This window comes from Acanthisitta chloris, unplaced genomic scaffold (assembly GCF_000695815.1).
Source record: "Acanthisitta chloris isolate BGI_N310 unplaced genomic scaffold, ASM69581v1 scaffold4899, whole genome shotgun sequence".
Lineage (NCBI taxonomy): Eukaryota > Metazoa > Chordata > Aves > Passeriformes > Acanthisittidae > Acanthisitta > Acanthisitta chloris.
Window position 1 is genome coordinate 101,183 of NW_008692966.1, and position 10,765 is coordinate 111,947.

Here is a 10,765-nt window from a genome sequence, read left to right on the forward strand (position 1 = left end):
ACAATAAGAACAAATTAAAAAGTTTAAAGAACTGCCTAAAAGTTTTAAAAGTAAAATGAAATAATTTGTGTTACCTTAACTTGCAATTTTCAGACTCTGCTATGCTTTTCTTTCAAACTCTGGCCACTTCAGTCTTTTCTACACCACTGAGTCCATTTCTGGGTAGCGTCATCTTCATCGCATCATACGCAAGACCAGTCAAGTTCTGGGAGAAAAACTACAAGTAAGACTATTCAAAATTTTCTACGCTGGTTATTTGTAAAGGTTTTGCTCTCATTAGTTTCATTTCTAGAGGTGTTTTTATTTCCAAAGATAATCCTGATAATCCTGCCTTTTAGGGCAGGAGAGGTTAATCTTTGAGACTCTTTTCCTGATGTTTTACTATTTCGTGGTTGTTTGGTTATTTCTGAAAGTGTATTGAAACAATTATCAGTATGTTACAGATGAGGCATCATGTTGCATTTGTTGTACAGACACACAGTAACAAAGATGTGGGGAAAAAATATCAGTAGAAGTCCCAGATGTCAGCCTTTTTTATTGTCCTAGCTAGTGTTAGCAACTAAATCTGTGAAGCCTTTGGCACTAGGAGTCAGACTACATAAATACATTTTACACTAACCAGCCTGATTAAATGCTGCCCTTTGGGATGTGGCAGGTAACTCTGGTAGCAAAGTGACAAGAAGTGTGCATTGTCATTGCTTGCTGCATCAGATCTTGGAGCATGACCCAAGAATTGGTTATCAGATTTTAGCTGCCATTCATTCAGTATAACAAGGACATAAACATTAAATAAATTCTGCCTCTTCTGCCAAGTAGGATTTGAAAACTCTTGGTAACTGGGATCTAATGGGCTCCTAACAAGAGTACTGGAGACGGGGAAACACTTCCCATTCCAGCTGGAGGTAGTTTTTGCAAGGGATGAGCATCTGCAATGTTAGTGGCTGGATTGAGTGACTGAATGAGGGGGTACTTTGAGTCCTGTGCTCTGGGCAGTGCACGAGCTCTTCTCACCCTAGTAACATGTAGTCATACTCAGAGTTACTTAGTGCAGCTGCAGAACAGTGATATGAGGCACAAAGTGAAATTTGTATTGGCCAAGTCAGGGCTTGGCCAGACCAGTGAGAAGTGCTGTACACTTACCACACTTCTTGTACTGGTGCTGCTGGTGTACCTGAGAGCCTCAAGAGAAATCAAAGCTAGAAATTACAGGGAATGATTTTCCGTCTTTTAGGGAAAAGGGTCTGTTTAGTTTGAAGAGTTTGATTTTGTTTGATTTTTGACTCGTGTCAGTGAGTGAATATGTACTCATCTATGAAGAAATTAGTCAGACAAAGCCAAGTCATATAAAGAGGCTTTGCATTTGTTTCTAAATATGTGATTTGTAAGAACCTTTGAAGGAGAGCTGAGTTTTGTACACCGGGGCCAGATCTTAACAAAATTCTCTCTCACACATCTTCTTTTCTCAGGTCAACAGGTTAATTGTTTCTAAGAAGTGAAGTTGAGGGCAGTTATGGAAAGGCAGGAAGCTACCACTAATCCCACAGACAGCTTTACATTTTTGGATGGAAACTTTGAACAATGTTAAGTAGGAAGTGAGGATTTTAACATCTGCTACATTTTGCTTCAACCAGAGCATTTTGAAAGCCTGTGGTTTCTTTTCTAGGTACCAGTTAGAGAATCTAACTCAGTTGTAGGCACATCCCTTCCATGTAGCTAGGTTAGTGTCAAGTTTTTGGGTTACTGTAGAGGGAAATACAGGAGATCATTTATATTTGCTTTTGGTTTGTCTAAGTTTTTGGGATAAAATGAACCAAAGATATTCAAAGGAAATATCAAAAAGTGGTTGATGCTTGATGCTTAAATAGAGGGTGTGGGAAGGACATCTCACTTTCATCAGTAGTGACCATCTGTGATTATCACTAAGGGAAGTGAAGAAGTTTGTGCTAAGAATTTTGGAAAGCAAGGTAATTATTTTACCTATAAACTGTAAAACCCCAAGTGCAAAAAACCAAACCTTTTTAATACTCTAATCCAGCACTACTTGTCCTTTCAAATTAAGCAGTAACTACAATGTTGTTGCCAATATGAAGGCTGAAGTTATTCTTTGCAAAAAAAAATTGTGCTTTGTTGTTTGTTAGAAATTCTAAGTGTGTATGTTTTATGATCTCACTTAAAACAAAAACCACAACCTTGCCTCTCAAAAACCTTTCAGAAGTTGAAAACAGTCTTGTAGAAGATTCAGATTGTCATCAAAGTGAAATAAATGTTTGCCTGAACCTGGGGCATCCCACAATATGCACATGTAATGACTTCTCCTAAATTTGTATTCATTTTGTCTCTAGCAGTTCTGAGTCTCTTTGCCTTGCTTCCATTTCAGTGTTTTATTGCTCATATGATGAACTAACCAGAGTTGAGTGAGTGTTGGGCTGCAGAACTCCTGGTTTATTAAAAGGATACAGTGAAAAGACAGGAAAAGGCCAGGGAAGGGAGCAATTTTGTATTAAGAATCAGGAAATTTTCAACAAAATACTTAAAATAATTGAATGAAGTGAGTGGGCATTGCCTTACTGCTTTGAATCTTGACCTTTCAACATCTAAAAATTCAAAGGAATGGTATAATTGCTTTCTTTCAGAGCTGTGGAGTTAAATGGAATCCGGAACTTGAGCTGGAGTGGAAAGTCATTCTGGCTCCTGCACTGACCTGGCTTTGGGCTGCAGTTCCTTACAGCCAGATGTGCACTGAGTTTTCAGGTCATAGAATACAAAACATAACAAACAGATGGGGAAGCTGCTGTACAGATTTCCTTTTTGGAGTGCGCTGGCAGTTAGTCTTCCCAAGTTCAGCTCAGGGTATTCATGGAAAGTCACAGGTTCACTGCAGTGCAGTCTGAGATAAGCTCATACAAAGCAGAAGCTCTCAGAGATTATTTTTTTTTTGCTATTTCCATACTCATTGCTTGTTGACAGGAACTTTTTCCCAGGGGAAAGTTACCTTCAATGTACTTTATATAGCTATTTTTGTTTGGCCTGCTTTGCATACTCATTTTCAAACACTTCCTTGCTATATTGATGACTACGTTAAATTATCACATATTAGCTACAAAAAACCTCATTTATGTTTGTATGAAGTTAGAGCTTGTCAATTCCAGGTTTATATTTTTTCTAATTTAATCTCTTAATTGGAATAACTGAAAACAATTTTGACAAGCAGTCTAGATTTCAAAATTGTTTTTCTTCCAAGTCATAAATTAGGTTGCTTTCTTAGATTGTCATTTCTATTCATCAGTATGTGCTCACTTCGCTGCTGTCAGGCAAACTTCATTTTTATGTTGTTTCACTTAAGGAAAGCTTATTTTTGCATTTCATTTGGGCTAGCAGTGTGAAATTAGATGAGAAAAAACATCTAGTTCATTTTCTGTAAAGTGAAAACTACGTTGAATCTTTGGACATCAGCAAGTACAAAGCATTATGTTTATTAATAGAGCTGGGCTGTTAGGCTGGTAGTCTGACTGTTGAGCAACTGCTCCATCTATTCCTTAAAGTGTTGGTTTTGTTGTCTTTACCTGGTGTTTTCTGAGTACACACAGACATAACTTGCATTTCCAGTGTTTCTTTTAGTCCTGCTTTTTCTGCTGGCTAAAGAGGAGTCTGAGTCCTCAAGTTTCTGGCTGAGCTTCTGCCTCTCTGGATGATGTAAGCTGGAGCTAAAAGTCTTAGAGAATTAAGATGATGGCTTGTTTGTTTTCTCAGGGAGATGAAGGAACTCAAGTGGGTAAAAAAAGAAAAAGAGATTCATTTTGATAGTAAGCAAACTGTGAAATTCCTAACAAGCTCTTCAGATTTAGGAGTCATACTGTGCCTGTTTGTGCTCTTGTGGTGTGTGCTCAGAGCATGGGTGTTCTTCCCTGCAATCAGCAGATGCTGTTTGTTTTTAGTGTGCAGTTTGGTATTCACTACACCAATACATCACTGAGGTCGGGGATCTTTCAGGGAGGAAAGGGTGACTTTAAGAAGAAGGAAAAAGAGGCCCTAAGGAAAGTGAGTGACAAAAGAACAGCTCAAGCAATCACACTTTTACATCTTCTGCTGCCATTGTTGTTGAAAAGAGAGGGGTGTAAATCAAGAAAGCTAGCCTGCTGCTCCAGGGCTGGTCACCTTGTGGGAGTTCAAGTTGTTTCTCTCTCTCTCTCTCTCTCTCTTTTTTTTTTTTTTTTTAAGAAACATACAGTTTGATGCAACACTGGCTTTGTCCTGCCATTAAGCTGGGTCCTGCTTCCCAGTTTGAAGAGTGATGTTTTAGTCTTTATTTTCACAGCTGTTGGAATGATTAGGCTGTAGATGTCAGAGAGAGAAAAGGAAATAGCAGTAAATCTTGTTTAATGTATAGACACTTTAAAGCATAAAGTGTTTGTTCAAATGCTGTTGTTCAGTTCCTCTGTTTTGCTTTTTTTTCCTCAAATACTTTGTCACTTGCAGCCTGACTTTGTCCTTCTCCTCCCTTCTTCTTATCTTGCTTTGTATCTCGGATGTGACAATGGACAGAACAAAGTAGTAAGTTTACTTTCATCCCCCAGTGGGTCTAACTGCTGGATCATGTTGAGCAGCCTGTTCTCTGCTGCAGCTGTGCCTTGTCCCCACAAACAGCAAACTGCCACACGGAATTTGGAGATTTTGCTGTTTACAAGCTGCTTGTCTCTCCAGCACCTTCTTCTTTTTATTCTTCTGGTACAATGCCTATTTTTGGGTAAGGCGCAGTTTGCATTTACTTTGAAGTGTCTTGAGTGAATTACAGTGTGGTGTAACTGAATTAATTAGGTGTCTCTAAAGAGGCTGTGATTAAACTGCCAGTTATCTCAGACTGGCATTACAGAATGCCTCTCTGTGTTTGAGAATATTTGGGCAAGCCTTTCTTTTCTCCATCTTTTTAGAAAGTGTATCATTGTGTTATTGTTCCAAGTATTATGGTCTGGAAAATAGCCACCTGTAAGGTTAATGCAGCTGGGAATGGAGTGTGAGGAAAACCTGCCCTGCTTCAGAAGTACTGCAGATGGCTTTTTCTTTTTTCCTACCAGTTCACTTAACCTGCCCATTGTGGACAGCCTGCAGGTGGAATGGGAAGAGTTTTCCCAGTGTACACATAATTTGGGTTGACCCCACATTATGCATGTGTGTGGGAAAAGGAGCTCTGAAAAGTACCTGTCTGCTCCCTCCCTTTTTCCCATAAAATAACAGGCCTTCTGCTTCCAAATGGTTATTTTTAACACACCCTAGTGCCATCTGGTTTCCCTGTGAGCCTGCTCATCTGTTGCAGCTGTTAAAACCCCTGCTCCAAACACAAAACATCATTCACCCAAAACCGTCCATGGACCTTGTTTGGGATCCACACGCTCAGGCCTTTCAAGTTCTTTTTGGTGCTGGATTTATCTTTTCTTTTTAAAATCTTTTCTTGCTGTGTTGTTTGATTTTTCACATGTCCTTAGACCTCCATAGTAGTGATGTTTACAGAGGAACAACTGCAGCAGATGTTTATAGTTCAGTAATGGCTTGGACATTGATTTATAATGAGTACTTTCAAGAAAGGTACATTAACATCTGAAGTCAACAAGTATAGAATAACATCAGACTAGGAGAACCTTTTCTTCCCCTAATCAACATGAGATAGTGTTTGCCTTATTTCCTCAAATATCACTTCAGAAACGTTATGTTCTGACTACTGTCGCTGCCCTACTTAGGGTTCAAACTTTCCTGAATATTTCTAGCTAGCTGGCATGAAAGCCACGTTGCAGCCATGAATTTTACTGTTCGTTGCTACTGTTTCAATTTTTTCCAAACTCATTTTATTTCTCTGCTAATTTTTGTGTTTCTTTCTGGCTGCTTCTATTTCTATACTATTTTTTATGAACTGACCAGAAAGAAGCACTGTATTCCAGTTGCATGACTTTACTCTAGAGTGAACTGATGTTCTAGTGCCTTTGTTCACAGCTATTACTCATTTATGACTGCTAGCCCCTTTGATGACCATGGCTCTTTTAAGAGAGGTCTTTACTGAGTTGGCTTCAGGGCTCCTCCAGGCTTTTATTGAAAGTTAAGTTAATTTAGAACTCATCAAAATACTATAAATGAGCATCAGCATATAGATAAAAACAAAATGGATGCTTATTAGTGCCTGAGACCAGTGAATGAATGTTTTTTAGTCTGAATTTTTGGTGTGTTGTCTTCAAACCAGAAGGGCTGACTGGTCCTATTTACAAAGCATGTAGAATATAGTGATAGCCTTTCTGGAGACTTCAAAGAGATTTAGATCCTTAAGAATCCAGACTCTGCTGGTACACTGTAGCCTATACTGAGGGATGCTTAGGCCTGACTTGCATATCCTTGAGTACAGCATTCATGCTGACTGTAGTGGCACTCCCTGGCTAGCAGTGGTGCAAAAGCTGAAACATTAGCAAGTTGTTGCTATTTTTCCTTCATTACTCTTCTCTTAAAACTGGCAGACTTCCCAATAAAGATGATTTTTTTGGGGGGAAAAATGCTCCTCTGCTTAAACAATGCATATAAACTTTGGGAAGTCATGCCCTGTTCTCCAGGTGCATGTGTGGCCATAGTTCCAACACTGGGGAAGAGAATAGAGGAAATCAAACCGTTTGAAAAACAAAGAACAGATTTTTATGGACTTCAGACTTAGTTCTTCATGAGGTCTCTGAAGTTACATGTTATTCATTAGACTTACTCATCCGTCTTCTCAAGACCCTTCCCTCTCTTCTCCTTGCTGTAGTGCCTAACTGCTCTGTATCTCCACATTGCATACCACCAGTACTGCCCATGGACTTGTACCTGCAACACTTGCCTGATTTTGGGAGTTTTTAACCACTTTCAGCAGATGTGTAGGGCTTTTTGGAGTGACAAAGCCACAGCATTCATGTGTGGGAAGTGTTGCTTCAGGTACAGCCTCAGGCTAAAATAAGCCCTACTAGAAACTACCTTCCCCTCTTCTCTTGAGCTGTGATCTCCCCTGGAGTAAGTGACACTGTGTGCCCCTTTGGCCACTTGCTGTAGCACAGAGGTGTGCACACCTCTCCAACCCAGCCCTTACCTCATTGCTTGACTCCACGTGTGGAATCACACTGTACTGGGAAAACGTGAGGCCTATCTGGAAGAGGATTGCCAAAGAAAAACAGGCACCTTTAATCAAATAGGTCTGGTATTAAAATAGGTGTTTTCTGAGTAGCCAAGGGTTTCACACTCAAGGGAGGCTATACAAAATTCAAAGATGTAGTTTAACTGTTTGGCAGTATCTCTTTAACTGGTAACATCTCTTCTTCTCAAATTTTTGCCTCTGGCAGTCAATAAAATAAATTGAGGCTAATTGAATAGGAGCCATATGTGTGATAATTAATTGGTAGTGCTGTCTGATTCAGTGCTCTGTATAGTTCCCTGCCAAGTTAAAGATGTATTCACAACTCCAATTGACTGAATCATTCTAAGAGGACAGAATAAAGACAGAAGGGAGACATCAGAAATGGAATGCATGCTGAGACCAGGAGGAACACACGTAGAGATCAAAACCATAAGCGGGATAAATGAAAAGGGAAAGGGGTGGGCAAAAAAGGAAAAGGCATGCAGTGAAAAATCTGAGAGGGTAATGCAACAGACATTGATAAGCAGGAACGTAGACCTATAGAGGAAAAGAAATCATGAACATGATAGAAGAGAATGTTCAAGATATTTGGAAAGGAGGGGAGCAACAGGACATAAGAGTAAGATGAGAGTGGAATCCAATCAGAAACAGAAAGCACGTAATATTTTAAGGGCTTGTGTGTATATACAGTGGCACTAAAAATGTATAAGCTGTTCATCTAATGATTAGCTTCCAAATTATGTAAATCTAATGAGATCTAGTTAAATCATGAAATTTCTGTCATGTTGAATATTGGAAACCTCTGGAAACGGGTTGACTGAATTTCCATAAGGATAAGTGTTCTCAGCAAGCATTCATCCCATTCACTTGGATAATGTAGATCACCTCCTGTTTTAGATTTAACTGAATCAAACATTTAGAGACAAGCTGAGGTTTGGAGTACTAAACTCAAACCTTCCATTCAAGGAAATGCCTATTCAAGACGCTTTTGTCAAAATGTGGAGACTGGTAAAGCTGAGATCACAGAGGAGGTGTTCAGCAAGTGTAACCAGTCAAACTGAGGTGGTATGGAAGTAGTGTACAGATAGCTGCAGGGAGTAGTTCATGTTCCAGCATGCTCAAGTCTTGCTTGTCTCCTGCTGTACAAGGGTATGTGCTGGACACACAGCCTTGGGGTTTAAAAGAGCAAAATGTTAACTATCTCTCTCTTCTTTCTGAGATATGCAAAATGCAGAATTATATCACCATAGCCACTGAGAATTGCCTCTGAAACTGTGTGCTAGTTGGGACTAGGTAAATACTGGATGAATGCTAGAGGTTGGGGCTTTTTTCAAAGTCCTTTGACTAGCAGTGTTTGCTCTCAAAATATCAGAGATGTTTTCAGTCTGAAGAGTACTGTAGAGGCTACCGTATTGACTGCTGTAAATTATTAACATATTAACATCCTCAACAGGTATTAAAAGTTCCCTGTTTTAGATTGGATTTTATACAACTGCAGAGCAATCCCTGTTTCAGATTGGATTTTATACAACTGCAGAGCAGCAGTAAGATTTTTCTTGTTTTTCAGTGTTGTGGTGTCACTGATGCTGCACTCACAGGTTTACAGCACTGGAATGCCTTGGTTAGCTTCTGGTTTGCTTCCTTTCATCTTTTGGTGAGAAATATGTATATGGCAAACCCTGTAGTGAACTAAACTGGTATTTTTGATATAGGCTTTCTTTGAAAGACACCGTTCACCAGTCTTTGTCTTAGTCTTGCATTTGCTCGTACTTTCTTACAATTTCCACCTCCAAATTTTATTACTGAGCAGTCACCTTGAGTCTAAAAGTGAGAATTAAAGTATCTTAAGTATATGCTATTTTAATATTGCACACTATGAAAGCACTTTGTTACCAGCAGTAAAGAATATCAAGTATGAATTCTGAAATGCCTTGCTGTTCTTTCATCTTTTTATGATGTGTAAACAATGTACCTCTCTGTGTGTGGAGTAAAGGAGGAAAACATCTTGGCTTCATTTGCTGAAGTAGCTCCCAACATTTTGGTTTGGTTTGGTTTTGCTTTGGGTTTTTTTTTCCCTGTTCTTGCTCTCTCTTTCTGATGAATACTTCACCAGGATATTTCTACTCCTTTCTACTCTCCAGGTCCTTACGGTTTCTTAGGGTTTTGCCACTTCACTCCTGGGTCCATCAGCCAGTGCAGAGCCCAAGTGAATCAGCCAAGCAGAGCTCTTTGCTCAGAGCTGAGCACAACGTAGTATCTTTTCTATAATGTTTGTGTTGGCTCATGATGGGAAAACCAGGAAAATAACACTCACCTGCACTATTTCAAATGCATATTTTTGTGTGTGTAATTAACACACCTGCTTTTAAATTAAAAGTACTTCTATCAGTTGGACACAGCAAGGTCTAGCTGTGATGCAGAGTCCTGTGCTAAGTCCCATCCTTGCAGGAATGTCAGGGTCCCAGCCCTTTTTCACTTATGCAAGAGTGAGCAGTTGGCATAATCTTTCAATTTACAAAACTTCTTATATTGCTTAGTATAAAATATCTGAAGATAGTGATTAAATGCCTTTTAAAAGAAGCAGCATACTCGGAAAAGGGGAAAGAAACTAAGTAGCCTAGTAGCTGAATAAGACAAAATACTGATGCCATTTTGGTAAAGCCTTATTGAATATTTGAATGTACATAGATGCTCAAATCACTTGGCTTACAAACAAGACCACATAACAAATAACCACCAGCCCCAACCCCCCAAATAATCCCAAGAAGCTCTCGGAATTATGACAATCTTTTTAAGAAAGAAACCTTAGGAATAGGTGGAATTATTGATAATAAGATCTTTCTGTGTTTTAAAAGGTTGCTTCAACAGTGCTGTCTTTAACAACTGTGACTTTTTATACCTTAGCCCTCCCCGAGTTTCCTAGTGTGCAATCAAAGCCATTTTTTATTATTGTTGGATGAAACACTGGCTCAGTCAGGGAAGGGGAGGAGGAAGAAAGCATGAAAAATGAAAATTGGAGTGAGTGATCAGGAAAGAGAAATTGCTTTCATTTTTAAGAGCTCTTTCTTTATGAATGTGAGTTAAATCTAAGGTGTATATTCCACGCATATCCTGGGCATGGTTACGCACGAAGGGGCTGTCAGCCTTTACTGTTGTAAGCGTACTGAAATCATTCTCTGCTTCAGATGAAATTGATTTAAAACTACTTGGGCATCCTTACCCTTCCAATTAATACCATCATTTTTGCCTCTGGTGTCCTTCAAATATTCATGGGTGCCTGCCTATTCTGCCATGTCATTCTCCCCCCACCTTACCTCGTAGCCTACTGCTACTGTGCTTTTAATGCTAAGCCTTCCATTTATAGTGCCAGCAGCATTAGGCATTCACATGAAAATACTGAGATTTTTTTTCAGATTCCCATGAATAATCATAGGGCTGCAGCATAGTAAAGTTTTTCTCTGTTAGATTTGCCTGTTAGATGTCATGGAAAGATGGATTAAAATTCATTGGACACAGACAAAGAAAAACTTTGGATAGACCCTAGAAAAGCATCTCTGCATCTCTCAGAGGGGAACTGCTTTTCTTTGTTTTGTTCTCTTTCAAAGTAGAGGTCCTCTTCTTCACAGC

At 39.3% G+C, this 10,765-nt stretch overlaps 1 protein-coding gene across 1 annotated transcript in view; it reads left to right on the forward strand.

Annotated features, from left to right (window-relative positions):
• PCNXL2 (pecanex-like 2 (Drosophila)) overlaps positions 1-10,765 on the forward strand; it is a gene marked incomplete at its 5' end in the record, with an annotated part of 148,871 nt that overhangs the window by 94,251 nt on the left and 43,855 nt on the right. The window contains one exon of the mRNA XM_009082871.1: positions 96-223. Coding sequence (XP_009081119.1) covers positions 96-223 — 128 coding nt within the window. The remainder of the gene's footprint in view (positions 1-95; positions 224-10,765) is intronic.